The following is a 17,555-nucleotide window of genomic DNA, read 5'->3' as shown; positions in this document are numbered from 1 at the left end:
TATATATATATATAGCAACTGACAAGGCTTTATCACATCATATTCACCAAGAAAGGGCGGGCCATTAACACTATTATCTTATAGCCTATCAAAACTTACACGGTAGAGAGTAACACATTCCTGTATAACACATACATCTAAATTATATAACAAACCATTACAGTCACTTCTCTATCTTCCCGACCCCTGGCCACTGTTCTTGTGCATCTTTCCCGATTCCAAGGACCCACATATTGAGTCTAAATTGGTTCTTCTATGACAAAATCTGGCACACCATTGTCTAAAATTGTATGCTCTTTAGTGTGATGATTTTGCCTGTTCTATCAGAGGTCATATGAGTTCATCGGAACTTCGGAACAGAACCAGTATTCCATTTGTGGTTATTTTGGGCCAAAGTAATAGAACAAGCTTCCATTTGAAGGCATCTGAGGTCATTTGGATGTTTCAATACAGAAATGTACTTACTAGTGGGGGTAGCGCCAAATATGTTTTCTTTCCTTTCGCTCAAAATTCACATGTCTTGACATGGTCTTTAATTTCTTATGTATTTCTAAAAAAATTTAGTGATGACAAGAAGTTAAACATTTCTATCTAAGAAGGTAACGTGCTACAAATGTCAGCAAAAAGAGTCAACTCCCCTGCAAATGGTTTGCTCCGGGCCGTGCTTTATTGTGCAACAAAGCACACTTGTGAGAATAAAACACACCTGGCAATACTTGTATCATGCTAACTGTGACATCATGGCATCATAATCAATATGGAATGGGGGCTTCTGATTGGTCAACGCCATCTGGCTATATGATAATGTGGCTTAGAAGTCGTTTCGCTAGTGTTTTGAATTCAGAATCAAAAGAATTCATTCCACTAAGGCTGGTCTCAGTGTTGAGATTATGGCAAGTGTGATAGTCATCTGTAATGTCAATATAATCATTCACCACGGGTGGTAGATGCAATCTGTCAGAGCTTATTAATTGAAATTTTTATCAGTATGTTTGTATTAAGTACATTAAACATTGACAATCATATTATGGCACTTTCTTCTTATAGTTTTATAACTACGTTGATATATTATCTATATTGCGTCGTCTAGAATAAATTCCTTTAAAACACAATGAATAGAATGAACAAGCGAGTCATTAAGAGGCAAAAGTTAATAGAATAATCAAAAATGTTTCCATAACTCCTTTTTACTTTTTATTAAGTGTGCCAATGTCGAGTCATTAGTGACTCGTACTATCCGTACACGGGTCTGCGCATCAACCAGGGGCGAACCCACCATCGTCTTTTGCGACGCACCAGCTCTGCCTGCCTCTCCTCTTCGGCTACCAATGCCAGGAGACATAGGTTGTACTGGTGACGCGCTATCACCTATCTCAACCTCAGACGTCTAGATGGGCTTGTAAGTTTGAAGGCTGCATCTCCAGCTTCAGTGTACTCTTCACGTGACGCGTCGTACATTAGAAAACAAGAAAACAGGGTTTGGGATCAAGGCGCTTTCAATGTGATTTGGATCGTTCAGATGGAGCCACTTGAAACCGGCTTCGGTGTAAACCACATGTAAAGCGCCTTGGGTGACTTCACATAAACACGGCCTTAGCTAGCCGCAGCTCAGATGGGAACCGTCTCACCATGATTAAACCAACCTGCCAGGAGCAAGGAGAACATTACAGGACAGGCCTGGGGGTTCTCACATTGCTCCCGATGGTATCGCAACCCAGGGTCATTGCTGTAGCCGTTGCCAGGGGAATAACACTAGGAGGTTAGCACTCAGACTTAAACCCCTTGACTGGTTCAGTGAACACAAAATGAAGGTTTATCACCTGAGGGCAAGCAACACAACAGATAGCATGAGCTCAACTTAGATAAACCTGGTTAACCCACTACTGCACTGGAATGAAGAACAGTGTAAGAAAGGCTCCCGATACGCGATACGTTTAAAAGTTTTAAAAGTTAGCAGACCTCTTGGGTCTGCTGACTACCCACACAGAAATGCGAGTGCAAAACAAAATACTCTACGATTCACGCAACATTAGACTTCAATAACAAACACGAAGCCCAAAGGCAAGGTATGTAAGCCTGGCTGGTACAGCCATGATTACCATGATGGGTTATTGCCTAAGGGCAAGAAGACAAGGTAAATAGTGCGAGATCACTACTGCGCTGGAGTGAACAACAGTGTAACACGGACTCCCGACTCGTTTAGAAGTTGTTAGACGGACTAGACAAGATATACCAGCCAGACGTACTACGGTGAGTGCTTTTACTGTCTCAACAATCCTACTTCGAGTGAGAGGCTCATGCATATATTGGGCGGGCTAGATTACGTAGCAAGGGGTTTGGTCCCTATGGAGTTCATACCGTCCCCCAGACTAACTCTCCTGGCCAACTATTTTACGATCCGTACCCCAGTAGAAAGGCTTGATAGAGGCTAACTCCACACCGTGGATTTTCATGCACGTGGCATTTGTAATTCAGAACAGATGTATCATTCAAAGATACAGACTATGCAAATCATGGCATAATTTACGCAAGATAAGTGAAAATTCATGTTCTTCTCTCTTACTATCTATCTATTTATCTATCTATAAATCGATACCATAGTGTCCAAATCACTGACTTATTATCCTTCCTATTTTGCTAAATTCTATTTGTTTGGAACTTGAATCTGGAATCTGAATTCGTTCTATCGCAATTCTATCGAAAGGCCCAAATCCAGCTCCAGGGGTTGGGGGTAAGCTGGATTTGATTAACGCAAACGGAGTCACAAACTTTCTAAACATTTCACTGCACTGATTTCAAAGATTTTCATTTTTTTGTGTTTTAAAATGACATCGATCACTTACGCTAATACGTTTGATCAATTAGTCAAATGTAGTTTGTATCCCTGACGTAAGGCTTTAGATAGACAGCGTCTGGTTTAAAAATAATCAACACGGCCCTCCTGTATCACGGTAAAAGGCACGGACGTGCTAATGTAAACAGCGGTGACAAGGATCACAATAACTTGTCTGACTTCATGCAGAACGTACTGGGTGACTCAGACGTGGTTTGGTTTATGTTTTGGTATAGGTTTGGTATATGTTTGGAAGATCGGAAACTGCAATGTACTCTGGGTTATGTACAATACGTTACGGGTTTGGGCAGGTACTGTGCGTTCTGCCGTCGTGCTCAACAAGCACAGGTGCACTGTTCGACAGGAAACTCTTCGGGGAACTGACTTAGTGTGTTAAATCTTTGGCTTTCACCTTTGTTTATAGCTCAGAGGGAGTGAGCCGGTAGAGAGTTCAGAGTACTTATTCGCAGTTATTATAAAATACACAAGCAGAGCTAAGCTGTCTCCCGACACGTGTTAAAAACTTCTCAGACCGACGAAACAAGATCTGTCAGGAAATCCATATTTCAGTGAGTCTTTTTACTGTTTATCAACAATCATTCACCATATAAAAGCCAAAACGCAGTTACTAACGCAAATGGATATGATTTTTCAAACGGTCAGACGTTTCAGCTAGTATCCACTAGCTTTTGTCAGTGACTGAGAGATCAGAGGAGAAATGCAGGTTTATAAGCACAAACTATTGACTGATATGCAAAAAAAGTAAAGACATTTTTTTTGAAAGTAGAAAAGGGAACAAAAGTCAGACAAGTCAAGACAAGATTGGGCAAATTTGTCAGAAAGCTCCTGTTATGCAGAACAGGAGATTAAGTGTTGTCTGTCCTCGGGGCTGTGACCGCCAAATACGTCAAGTACCGGAGAGATTTACCCGTAGCCCCCCTTCCCTAGCCCTGTTGAGGCTGGGGTTGTACATTCTTTCATATATTGCCTCTTTAACACCCCGTTCCTACAAGCGTGTTTCGTGGTCTAAGACATACGTGGACTCAAGATTGAAAGAGTGACCATATTCCCCATATATATATCCCCATCCGTTTATTTCACTGAATTTCTTGTTTTCCTAAAAAGGTCTGGTTTTCTAAATGAAAAAGTAACGACAATTTACAGGTGTTTGACCCATTAGTAAAGTGTATTTGTGTCCTTGGCGTAAGACATTAGATAGGTAGAGTCTGGACTAAAACACTGTGAAAGGTATGTAAGCCTGGTTGGCACAGCCATGATTACCATGATAGTTTATAGCCTGAGAGCAAGTAGGAAGATAGTGTGTGACCACATATAAGCTTAGATACACCTAGTTTAACCAATACTGAACTAAAGGACAGTGTAAGACGATCTCCTGTCATCTTTCAAACTTCAGCGCGGACAAATAAACTCCACAGTGGTTAAACTCACCTGGCCTGTTAGTCTCCCTATTTTGCTAAATTTTACAAATTTTGAACCCGAAGCTGGAATCTGAATTCGTCCTGCCATGGAAATGTTCAAATCCAGCATTATTAATTACACATGCCTAGGTATGGGATAGATTACTGTAGCACAGACTTCATACTTAAACATCCTCATTATCATAATGAATAATTCTATTTTATTGATGCTAAGACGATTGTCAGAATTCTCTATGATAAGGGTACCTTTTTAAGAATATGTCAAAATTTGAATTGTTCTATTGTTGGAATTATATACCTGTGACTAGCTCGCAAGCCCTTCGGAGAAGTTTGCCGGCAGGAGCTTTACGGGGAACTTCGCTGACGCGGCAGGAAGCTGGTGACGTCACGATGGTCAGATTTGGGCCCAAAAGTCCCACTCCGCTACTATGGAGATCGAATCCCCCGAACCCGCGAATCTTGTTCGATATGACGTCATTCGAATAGAGCGGGCGTTCGCTCTGGGGTTACCCGCGGTCAATTACAGTAAAGCCGCTACAACCGGCTACTTCAAGCCCTTTTTTACTTGGGAACCACGGAACAGGAAAAATCCATCTTTCCACAAATATGAACCGTTTTCAAAACATTACATCTATGCCGTGATTTTATTGTGGATATGTAACATGTAACGAAGCTACTGCCGTCATCGTGGGTGACCTTGAAGGTCAGAATTCTTGTTGACGCTGTTATAAAATCCAGGTCCCCATATCCAAGTGGCACAGCATGCGTGCAAAAATGGTATTTTAACCACTCCCAAAAATCGCTCAAATTACCTCATTGAGGGCTTGTTTGGAAGAGGAGCGATTTCCGCAGATTTCTGTCTTAGGGACTTTTTATATATGGCCGCGATTATGAATTATCGGTATTTAAAGTTAAAACACTGCGTTTTTAGCTCTTCTTTTGACTGTAAGTCGAGTTTTAGTAAAAAAATAAAAAAAAATTCTAAGACAGAAAGTTTAAATTTACTGCAATATTTCTAAAAATCCAAATATCTAACCTTATTTTTAATTTTCGGGGCCTCTTAAGATCAGTTGTTTGGTTCTCGTGAACCCTTTTTGAAATCCGAGATTGATCTCATTTGGAAGCAAATGTACACAAAGTGGAGCAAAGGCAGTGCAAGAATAACATTTGAGGTAAACAAAATCACTTATTACATTTTATTTTGACGAGTATTTACTCTCCAATTACTTTTGTTTATTTTCAAATTTTACCCGTTACCCCCGGGTCGACCCGGGACTCCCGCGCGGCCACGTTCGAACATGTTCTGTAACCCGATACCTCCCTAGTAATGCGACTTTTAGCCTAGCAACCGACCGCCGTGCGTATCCACAACAAACACGGGTGCGTGTTCTGTGACAGGAAGCTTTTCGGGGAACTGGCTTTGCATGTTGATTTTCTGGCCATTATCTTTTTTCAGAGCCCAACACCCCCCACCCCCACATCCGGAGGTAAAACAGGGTACGATAATAATTCACAGCAGTGAAGAAGATAGCAAGACTGCAGACACCTTCAGAACTTCTTAGACTACGGTAAGTCTGTCTATTGTTTCTCAACAATCCTACACCACAGTCGTGGCACTTGTTTATCATTACCCTCGCTAAGGAGAATATGTTTTCCACAGCGGTTGTGTATGTATATGTGTATTTACCTTCGCCAAGAGGGTTATGTTTTCCGTAGCGTTTGTTTGTGTACATGTGTGTGTGTGTGTTATGTGTGTGTGTGTGTGTCTGTGTGTTATGTGTGTGTGTGTGTGTGTGTGTGTGTGTGTGTTATGTCTGTGTGTGTGTGTGTGTGTGTTATGTGTGTGTGTGTTATGTGTGTGTGTGTGTGTTATGTGTGTGTGTGTGTGTGTGTGTGTGTGTGTGTTATTAACTACTCAATTTTCAAACTTGAATTTTAAATATCCGGCACAGAATGTCAAAATACTGTTTCTGGTCAACGATCGGTGGATGAATGACTGAAAGACCTTTATTGTATGTTTGTGCTCTAGCAAGCTAAGTACAGGTCATGGATAAACGGGGAAAATAATACAGCAATGACACTTAAACTGTACATACTAATGTGGTCTACTATTTACAAGTTCAACTTCTCGCTTCTTTAGGCAGTTACATGTATAGATGTAAGGACATTATGGGGTTAATGAAACATTGTCAAGTTTCATAAGGAATGCGAATTTTTCTATTTTGTCTAAATGTCTAAAGCTATTATACACGTCTAGAGGGAATCCCTCTCATTTCTATATAAAGTACAATCAACTACAAAATGGCATTCATGTCCTCAATATTATCTAAAGTATCTTACCACGAGGAGAAATATTTGAGTATTACAAACATTCGACATAGAACAGCCATCGCAAAACTCCGTATATATAACACACGACACTTTCTTGTTATGTAAGCTAGGGGGATTACAAAAATGATCATTAAACTCTTCCGTTAAATCGCTTATGAATAAATTAAACAGTGTTGGACTCAAGTAAGGGCAATAACTACACAATGTTGATTGTTATGGTCACACAAATTTCATTTTTTTATTCACCTACACATCTACATTGAGTAAGAAAAGAATATGCAAATGTGCCATTCATGTTTCAAATCAACTCCAAAGGGTTCATATATTGGCATTACAGTTGTGATATGAGTAAAAGTTCATGGTTAAAACCAATTGTTCGAATTATAAACTTTCCTAACATGCTGATTGTGTGGTTGGTTCGCCCGCTCTTCACCGGCAGAAAGCTTTTTGGGGAACGTCGCCAGTAAGAAGTCTTTGGGTATTTCCAGTAAACAGTATCGACAACCCAAGTACAGGTGTTTGACCTATTACTCAAGTGTATTTTGTACCTGTAACGAGAGGCGTAGATAGAGTCTGGCCCAAAACACCGCCTACACCATTCTGCTGTGTCACCGTGAAAGGCACGGACGTGCCAATGTCAACACCGGACGCAGACGATTGAAATAACTAAAAAGAGCCCATGCAGAACATACGTGACTCTCCAAGCAGAGCTTTGGATTATTTTTGGCGTGTTTTTAGCCTTTTTTATCGGGGTTTCTTTAATGGACTGGAATTTTTCTTTCACAAAAAATCAGCCAGCACATAAGATTCTGTCTCCACATTTCTGAAAATTTGTAAGTAATTAACAGGCCGAAAGAGACAGAAAAAGGAAGACGAATCAAGAGGGATAAGAAACTGTAAACAATGTAACTGCATTAGTTAGCAACCATTGACTGACTGACTTAACAGGTTCCTTTGTAAGGCGTGTAACAGTATCTCACCTATTCAATATACATACAACCAGTCACCATTCAGGCTTAAAAATTAGACTTTCAAAAAAATTTGTACTTGAATCCTGTTATTCCTGGCTTACTCCACACACAGATATACCATTGAACAACTTAGGTACTGCGATTTACGCATGATTTGACATTAATAACAAAGACGAAGACCATGATGAGTCATGATTGGTGTTGGAGCCTCATACCAATCAGAAAAATGGTATTGGATTGTAATGTTTACATGTAGCATTATGATAACACATGCCTAGGCACGACTATGGAATAGACTACTGTTATCAAGCAGACTTCATACTTTTTTTATTTATCAAAACATAAAAACATAACAAGGACAGTGTGACGCTGCACCCAAGTTAACAAGTTATATTAACAGCGCCACACCCAAAAAAAGTACAATTAACGATATACAAAGTTGATATGTGCGCCGTAGTCCCACCACCCCAAGACATTAAAATGTTAAATTAAATGCTAACAGAGCAATTTGAAAGATAAGATTTACATGGTAACCTCCTATATCTCATTGGACTTCTATATCTAATTGACTGTTAGAAACAGTCAAGCAGAGCTAGAAGCGCTTGGTATCTCCAATGTAAATCTGAGTGAGGTGCATCGTTTTAAAGTTGTACATAGAGGGTAACATTGAGGAGCCTCTAAGAATAAAGTGCAGTTTAGCATTATCTGACATATTTTTAAGGTTGACAAGATGACCGAGTAAATCTGCAAGATTGCCGGTTTCAAGTGGCTCCATCTGAACGCTCCGAAATCACATTGAAAGCGCCTCGATCCCAAGCCACTTCTAGAGGTGGTTTCGAATCGGTTTCCCCGCATCGCGATTTGCGTCTGAACGCAATGTGATTTCAATGTAAAGGCCCGGTCACACTGGCGGAACTTTGCAGGAGCGTTGCTTGAACGGTGAATAAAATTCATCACCGCTCGAAACCGCTCACCACCGCTAAACAGAAGTTGGCCATCGTTAAAGCAACGCCGTGTACGCCCGGCCACCGCTGACGTTTCTGGAGGGGCCCTCCTACAGCTCCGAAAGTTTTGAGCTGCACAAAATATTGCGAGCGGTGAGGAGGGGGAAATTTTCCACTCCGGCAAAGTTCACCCCCGCTCCACCAACGCCCAGTCAAAGTTTAGCATCGCTAGACGCAAGTTCGTGGGCGCTTGGGTCCGCTAGGCCAACGCAGAAATCTTGAACGCTTGACCACCGCTGCTTCGCCAGCGTTGCCCGGGCGGAGATTAAACGTTGCACAAACGTTGCACAAACGTCGCTGGAGCGGTTGCAAGCGTTTTCCGAGTGGACACGGGGTTGCTGGAACGGTGTCAGGCGTTGAAGCAGCGATCCATGTCGGCAATGAACTTTGGTTTGGCGTTGGTATAGAGGTGTCGGAGCGGGACCAGAATATGGCTATAAGTACGGTGAGAAATGGACCAGGTGCTCATTTGGAATCGAGCTGCCGTTGAGTTCAGGCCTGCTCGAAGTTGCAGTAAAACTGTATCACCATGGATGCTGAGAGACTTGCTATGATTGGTGCACTAGTGTGCAATTATTTTTGGGCTACACTGGGTGAACTTTGCTGGAGCGTTCCTTGCACGGTGAATAAAATTCATCACCACCGCTCACCACCGCTAAACAGAAGTTGGCCCCCGTTAAAGCAAAGCCGTGTACGCCCGGCCACCGCTGATGTTTCTGGAGGGGCCCTCCTACCGCTCCGAACGTTTTCAGCAGCAAAAAATATTGCGAGCGGTGAGGAGGGGGCAATTTTCCGCCCTGGCAAAGTTCACCCCCGCTCCACCAACGCCCAGTCAAAGTTTAGCATCGCTAGACGCAATTTCGTGGACGCTTGGGTCCGCTAGGCCAACGCAGAAATCTTGAACGCTGGACCACCGCTACTTCCCCAGCGTTGCCCGGGCGGCGATCAAACGTTGCACAAACGTTGCACAAACTTTGCTGAAGCGGTTGCAAGCGTTTTACGAGCGGACACGGGGTTGCTGGAACGGTGTCGGGCGTTGAAACAGCGATTCATATCGGCAATGAACTTTGGTTTGGTTTTGGTATAGAGGTGTCGGAGCGGGACCAGAATTTGGCTATAAATAGAAATGGACCAGGTGCTCATTTGGAATCGAGCTGCCTCATCTATATCGAATTTGTTGGAAGTTACAGCAAAACTGTATCACCATGAATGCTGAAAGACTTGCTATGATTGGTGCACTAGTGTGCAATTATTTTGGGGTCACACGTAAAATGTTCATAGAAGGGTCACACGGGCAATCACTTTATTGGGGTCACAGGGGAACTTTGCAATCTGCAAAGTTTTATTTTCATTATTGAGTAATGTTTATTAAAGCTAAAAGTCCCCCCACACGCAGAACAGAACTTGCACTACTACAAAACGATCCGTAGTCGACACACATCACAAGCGGTATGGTGCTAAACCGCATGCAAAGAACGCCGCTATACCAACGCTCGCGTCACCGCTAAAGCAATGCTCGCTACCGCTAAACCAACGCTAAAGCAACGCCGGATTCAGCGGTGCACCGCTAAGCCAACGCCCGTGTTTTAATTTTCCCCCACATTTTGGGCGCGGTGACGAGCGTTGTCGAAATTCGGCCCCCGTCCCTACCGTTAAAGGAACGCTCCAGCAAAGTTCGCCCAGTGTGACCGGGCCTTACCAATATGCAATACCAACTTTTACGTGGCAGCAAGTTAAAGAGCAGTAATGGTCAAATAATGGGTCCGTTCTAGGGCGAGCTTCACCGCCTCTGGCGGGACCACGTCGGCATTCGGCCGAGATACGCTGGGAGGGGGGCATAAGCAAGCAGGTCGATGACCTCTGACATTAATAACACGCCACCTTGCGTGTTATCATCAAACAGCAATAAATGTAGCTCAAGCGAATTATGTTCGGACACGGTTTCACAGGTGTGTGTGGCACGTAGACCAGATGTGAGGAATGTGACTTACCCGAATCGCGGTTTGGGTGATTCCGTATAGACACGGCCGAAAAAGGCGCAGGTGTAACGCGGGCCACAATTGTAATGTGGGGGACAAAGGGGGCGTACTAATCTAATAAGGTGTTTCCGGAACAAGGAGTATTGTTAAGAACGTACTTCCATGTCCAGTTCCTTCCAATGACTTAAACAAAAGGGTATAAAAGATCTACTAACCCTATTAGTAAATTATAACGAAAGTCGAAAGTCGTTACTATTTCTTAAATTGTACAGAGTGGTTTGAGAAATTTCAAGTACGGTGGCCAAATCCTTAACCTTCTGTTCAGGCCTCCGGGCGAGTGGAAGTTTTGATACAGTGGTTGCGTTTCACAAATACCCAGCTTGCTTCCTGTCATCTGTAAAATCTCTACCACACTTTTGCTGTTTTCTTAAATGTCACTGAAGACGAAACTCAAATCAAATATCTGCTCTACATGTACATCTCCATAGCACATAGCAAAAAATATTAAATTTATTATATTTCAGACAAATTCAGGCCACCATGATGTTGCATCGTGAGTGATTTACAATGTACCTAAGGCCATGTTGATTTGATAATATTGATGACTTGCGCGCGCGCATGTATTTTCGGCCTTTTCGAAAAAAAAAACAGTTTTTAACCATACTGTAAATGGTACAAAACAGTTACAAAATGAGCAAATATGTACCGTAAGTTGCAGGAAGAAATATCCAATTAATGTCGTAGAATGTCGGTCGCTGTCCTCCACACCTGCAAAGTCTGCTACCTCGAGCGCGAGCCTCCGCCACAGAATCCCGGTATCCCTTACGGAATAGTGAACACTTATCCATTCCCGTTTGTAGGACTACCAGATCCCGGAGAACGTTTGTGAACAGAGCAATCGCCCTCTGGAATGCTCTCCCTAGCGATACCCGTACAGCCCGCTCCATCAGCTCCTTTAAATACAAACTATGGACAATACTTGATAAATATTCGATGACAACTACTTAGCAAAACCGTACGAGTTCAATAGAATTGTATGGACAATGTAAATATAGTACACAATGTAATTATAGTTATCGCATGACGACTAGGCCAGATCTCATAGCCTGTTAACGTTAGACCGCAACATCTGTTATGTAATAGTATGTTTATCTGAAGTGTAACCGACACTGTCAGCTGTTACCTGTTACTAATTGTTTATGTTCTTGTTGTGAGGGCTAGCCCTTAATAATAGCCTCCGGCTAGTTGGGCAGTCCTGGCTGTATACACATGTCTTATACAGTCTAATAAATCAAATCAAATCAATGCCAAAATCAAACGAAAAGACAAAAATGTAAAGACATACATTTGAAGAGTAGATTATTCGCCATGCCATACTCATCGTGTCATTTGTTCAACCTTCATGACAACGTAGATTTCATAATGAAAGCAATTTTTTTGGCCAAAGTTTTTTTTTATTCGCACGCTCGCATCAGTTTTTGGGTTCGCAGTAATGTCATCCATATAATCAAATCAACATGGCCTAATTCGGTGGAACAATGAAGGCGCTTTCGTCTCCTTTTCTACATCGCCCAGAGGGGAGTTTGGTCAGCTTGCGAGCGAGTTTGGCTTTCTTAAGTGTACCCCACCTGATAATTACTCCAATTGGCCTTCTCCGCACCAAAATACTTGTCCTAAGGGTAGTTTATTTTTCCCAGCATGCTTTTGGCAGAAAATGCGTTCTCTTTTCCGAGACAAAAAAATACGCGAACACACACGCCAATGCCCCCCCCCCACCCATAATGTCATGGACTTTGGTTTAATTAATATATAAAAAATTGACACAACATTTCAAAAACTACTTATCACAACTTTTTAAGTTATAACGTTTTTCCCTTAGAATAAAAATACGTACTAAATAAATGTGATGAATAATCAAGTCTTAATAGTGGACGATGTTAAAGGATGGTATACGTAATAACTAAAAAAGTCGAGGGTGAATCAGAAGGTTATGTTTTCGGCAACGTTTGTATGTGCTTGTCACCACGATATCTCAAAAAGGGCTTACATAGATTATCTTATATGTGGGTAGGTTTTATTGAGACGTGTACATGATTAGATTATGGCCCCCTCTAGCGGGATTTGAGGGTGCTGCATAAGAACTTCCGTTTATGATATCTCGTGTTCTGGGCATGCTATAGTCACGACTGTCGGGTTGTAGATGGCTCTTATGATAGCGACCTAAGTTCAGGCCCCTTAGCAGCTTGTTCTAAAAAGCAGGAGCTAATTTGCATAATTTATGACAAAATCGTGTAACTCAGGTGCGTCCCATAATAGTAGTATTTAATTAGACATTTGCCATTTAATATCAAGGTACATAAATTAGGCAAATGAACTGCATATTGAATAAGCAAATGTTATAATTCTAATAGCAAGAATTTAATACTTGTGGCGTTTAGAAATAAAGGTAAAATTGTAAAAAAAAAAGGAAAATTATACTATATATGTTCAAAGATATAGATGATATATTTATAGACATTCTATTTCCTCCACATCATTGCTCAATGGAATGTACATCATCAAGTTTTATTCATTAAAATCAGCCTTGCAGCCAGTGCACAAACAGGCATATTCGTAGTCAGCATAATAACGTAATATCTGATAAATCAACAACACGGTTTTAGATTTCTGTGGTGCTATCTGTACATTTATTGGATGTTTTCATTGTGATTGTAGCAGCAGCAGCAGGATGCAGACGTTTCACGTGACGTGCCGAGCTGCTGCAGTCGGTGTCCTCGGTCTCCTGTGGGTCGTCACGGCTGTCTTCACCTGCCCGGAGAGATGTGATTGTGTCTCTGACAGGCTGCACGAAATCAGGTATTTAAGCAGTCTTAAAGCATGCTTAAAGGTTCCGTTTTGGCACTCTTTAAGCAAATTTAAGCCAATCTTTACGCGTGTTTAAATATTACTTTTAAGCTAGCTTAAAGTTTGTGCGTATAGTGCTTAATGGCACTCTTTTAAGCAACATTTCAGCACCGTAAAGTAAGCTTGAATCTTACTATTTACGCTACATTTAAGCGTCTTAAAGTGTCAGTAAATACAGTGATTTAAGCTAGCTTAATTTATCCGTAAAGTGCTTAATGGCACTCTTTTAAGCAACATTTAAGCACCGTAAAGTTAGCTTAAATCTTAATGTTTACACTACATTTAAGCGTCTTAAAGTGTCCGTAAATGCAGTGATTTAAGCTAGCTTAATTTATCCGTAAAGTGCTTAATGGCAGTCTTTTAAGCAACATTTAAGCACCGTAAAGTTAGCTTAAATCTTAATGTTTACACTACATTTAAGCGTCTTAAAGGGTCCTTAAATGTAGTGATTTAAGCTAGCTTAATTTATCCGTAAAGGTACTTAATGGCACTTATTTAAGCAACTTTTAAGCACTGTAAAGTAAGCTTAAAATCGTAATGTTTACGCTACATATAAGCACCTTAAAGCATTCTTAAATTCTGTAATATACGACAAATGGTACGCAAATTTTATTCAGCATCCTTTTTATTCTTTTTACATGTATTCACATATACATATATGACCTCCTTCGGGCAGCATTCACATATAACAGTCAAAAACAAGAAAGCTGGTTAAAGTTCATTTTTAAACGGTAATGTACTAGGATAATCACACAAACAGGAAGAAAATCAACAAACTTGTTTTAGCCGCAAAAATATTTTGCAATTACGAAAGCTTACCAATTTGTTGAAAACAAATTAAAACTGAAAGTCTGTCTGCATAATATTGCTTGTAGATGTTCAAAATTATCAAGGCAATACTACAATAAAAAGCTGTTGTTCTGTTTGCTCATGCTTGTCTAGATCACCAGACGGTTCATGTGTAAAGTCCTTCTGATCCGTTTGCTGATAGCCCCCTTCTGTCTGGGAGGCTCCTAGGACACCTGCCGACGGGTGCCCGGCTAGCCTCTACCAGGCTTTGGGAGGCGGCCGGAAAGAGAAGAAATCAACCAAATAGAGAGATAAGCATGCCAAGGGAGTTTGTCTCGAACGGAGAACTCCCTTGGCTTGTCCGTTGAGACAAACTCCCTTGGCATGCTTATCTCTCTATTTGGCCGATTTTTACTCTTTCCGGCCGCCTCCCAAAGCCTGGTAGAGGCTAGTGCCCGGATCGGACCTCACTGGTATTACATACAGCGTCCAGGGATATCCTCCTGTGTAGACTTTTAGCTGGCCGGCGTTTGTTTCTACCAGTGGCTAGAGCGGCTGTTTCCTCGACGCTTTCAGTGGGCTCGGGGATTTGTCTCTTGTGTGTATGTTGTCCGGTCCGGCCGTCTTGCTTTCTATGTCCCCTCTCCATTTGCTGAAATGGTACATAATCGTTCGTTAGATATTTTCCGACGAAAACAAGGCAAAGGAAGTGGCAAACAAATTCAATGTACAACATGTCAACATTCAAAAACCAGATGGAACAAATATGAACCGCTTACAAGCGACGGTCACAACTCGCCGTACGTGCTTCTGCGTGCTGTCTACGTGCAAAAACGTGGGCAATCGCACGGCATCCGTGCGTGGTGAGTACCACCTCCGTACGGAATCCTACGGATTTGGGAGCACGCAGACACGCCGTAGAACTTTAAGTGCATGTAATACTTTTTCTACGTGCGGTCTGCGGATTTACCACCCGTGCGTGCGAGTACGTGCGACGCGCGTGCCCCGCACAGCCTATGAGCGTGCAACGTACGGACTCCGTGAGTCTAACTTCACTATTCTCACGTGCAATTGCTGTACGGACAGCGCACGAAGCATGTGCGTGCCACGCACGGTGCTTGCGTCATCCGTGCTTACTCCTCACTTCCCAGTTGACCTGCTCAATGACCACGCAGAACACACGTGCACCATACCAGGTGCTCCGCACGTGCAACGCACGTGCAGCGCACCTGATTTCTACAGTATATAAAGACGACTTGACCGGCGACTGCCAACTCGTCTCCAAGATGCCCAGGAAGGCTCAGAAGAAGTCTACCAGACAAGACCCAAAGAAACGGGCCGCGGAAGACACCAGGGCGGCTAGTGATGATGAAGTTAACAGGAGGTGCACGCACTTACAACGTGCGAGTGAGTAAGGAAACCGTGCGTACGCCGCACGTGTAGGTACGGCCTGTACGCGGAAACGTAGCAATCGCACAGAGATCGTGCGTTGTAAGCACGTACAACTCACTTACCACTTGCGCAACGTACGATGCACGCAACCGCTGACGGCCAGGCGTGTCGTGCAGACCACGTACGTACACCTTGCGCAACCGTGCGAGTGACGTACTCCCTCGGCCGGCCACTCTACGTTTGCAGAAAAAACGTAGCAGACGTAGCCACGACAAAAACGTACGGACAAAAAGCACGCACGGCGAGTTGTGACCGAGGCTTTACATGAAAGATCTTCCGTCCTTGGCGAGAGACGCCGGGTGGCGTCGGGCTATCTGGCAGGGTTCCCCGTGCATGTTTCTGCTCAGCCTAGCGGTAGTCTTGCTCTTGGAGTCTGCTTGGGAGGTAATTCTTCCAGCCGTACTTTTCCCTGAGGATGATGGCTAAGTTCTCATCGTCTCCTTTCTCATGGTTCCAGAAACCGTAGACATTTTATAGAAGATTAGATTGCACAGTGCACACTCTGCAATGCTCAAACATAGAGTGACGTCCACTCCAACTGACAGATTTGAAATTTGTATCATAAGCACTGATTGGCTGTCGTTTCATGCGGGGTATGAGACGATTGGCTTACTAGTATTTTAGGTCAGAATTTACATAGCCGGTGGCGGCTCCAATTAAATGCTAATTGTCTGCCTAATGTAAATTGGCGGGGGTGCCAAGACAGCCATTGTTAGGTAGCTTGGGACCATCCTGGCATTTCACAAAAAAACAATAGACATTAAAAAAACATGTACAGAAGAATCTTGCTGCAATGGCTACATAAATTCCATACAAAATGCTTCCCAGCTAGTTACTTCAGTCAGTCTTTCAAGGTATTCATTACATTAAAACACCGCCTGATCGCCGTAATTTAAAAAATCGAGCAAAATTAGGCGATATATATACAAGGAGGTTAAAAAATGGCTAGTTACTTCAATCGGTCTTTCAATGTACATGTATTCATTACACTTAAATACCGCCTGATCGCCGTAATCAAAAAATCTATAATATATAGTATTGTATACAGTCTACATCTATGCTGTTTTTGGGAAGGTTTCGTTTGTCCAACTTTGGTTCCGTGCGTCTCTTCTGTTTACTCTAAATAGATACACCAGAAAGTTGTAATGAGACCATAAAAGTTTTAAGGGATTTCAAATATATTGTTACTAAGGAATATACCATACTTAGGTTCATAAATTGTAGTGATGTCTTCGGCTAATAAAATGTTGCCAAGCTTACAGTGCGAGGAAAAAAGGGACGAATTCTGAAATGAAGTAACGTGCTGTAGGTGAACGTGTGACCCGTCCGGCATTTGTGTCCGAGGCTAGGCTAGGCAAGAAATCCTTTCGAACTTCTAAGTAACAGAGAATCCGCCCTAAAAGTCTACAATAACATGCAATGGGACGACATAATATTGAGGAATTCGCTATTTCAAAATCTTGTTTGGGAGATGTATGGAGCGGATGAAATTATTGTTTTAGTACAGAACCGGTATTTGCTAAAACTGGCCGGGTTTTTTAGCATTTGTGTCCGAGGTTAGGCTAGGCAAGAAATCCTTGCGAACTTCTAAGTAACAGAGAATCCGCCCTAAAAGTCTGCAATAACCTGCAATAGAACGACATAATATTGAGGAATTCGCTATTTCAACATCTTGTTTGGGAGATGTATGGAGCGGATGAAATTATTGTTTTAGTACAGAACCGGTATTTGCTGAAACTGGCCGCGTTTCCAGCATTTGTGTCCGAGGCTAGGCTAGGCAAGAAATCCTTGCGAACTTCTAAGTAACAGAGAAATCTGCCTAAAAGTCTGCAATAACCTGTAATGGGACGACA

The 17,555-nt window shown here is 42.3% G+C and overlaps 1 protein-coding gene across 1 annotated transcript in view; it reads left to right on the top strand.

Moving 5' to 3' along the window:
• The first annotated feature begins 2,069 nt into the window (after positions 1–2,069).
• LOC109471746 (platelet-derived growth factor receptor alpha-like) overlaps positions 2,070–17,555 on the top strand; it is a 31,986-nt gene continuing 16,500 nt past the window's right edge. The window contains 3 exon segments of the mRNA XM_019771097.1: positions 2,070–2,250; positions 5,729–5,840; positions 13,273–13,413. Of these exon segments, the coding sequence (XP_019626656.1) occupies positions 13,286–13,413 (128 nt within the window). The 5' untranslated portion in view covers positions 2,070–2,250; positions 5,729–5,840; positions 13,273–13,285.

The sequence above is a fragment of the Branchiostoma belcheri genome, unplaced genomic scaffold (assembly GCF_001625305.1).
Source record: "Branchiostoma belcheri isolate BF01 breed outbred unplaced genomic scaffold, Haploidv18h27 scaffold257, whole genome shotgun sequence".
Taxonomy (NCBI): Eukaryota; Metazoa; Chordata; class Leptocardii; order Amphioxiformes; family Branchiostomatidae; genus Branchiostoma; species Branchiostoma belcheri.
The sequence above is the reverse complement of the archived record's forward strand: the minus strand, read 5'-3'. Positions and strand labels throughout refer to the sequence as shown.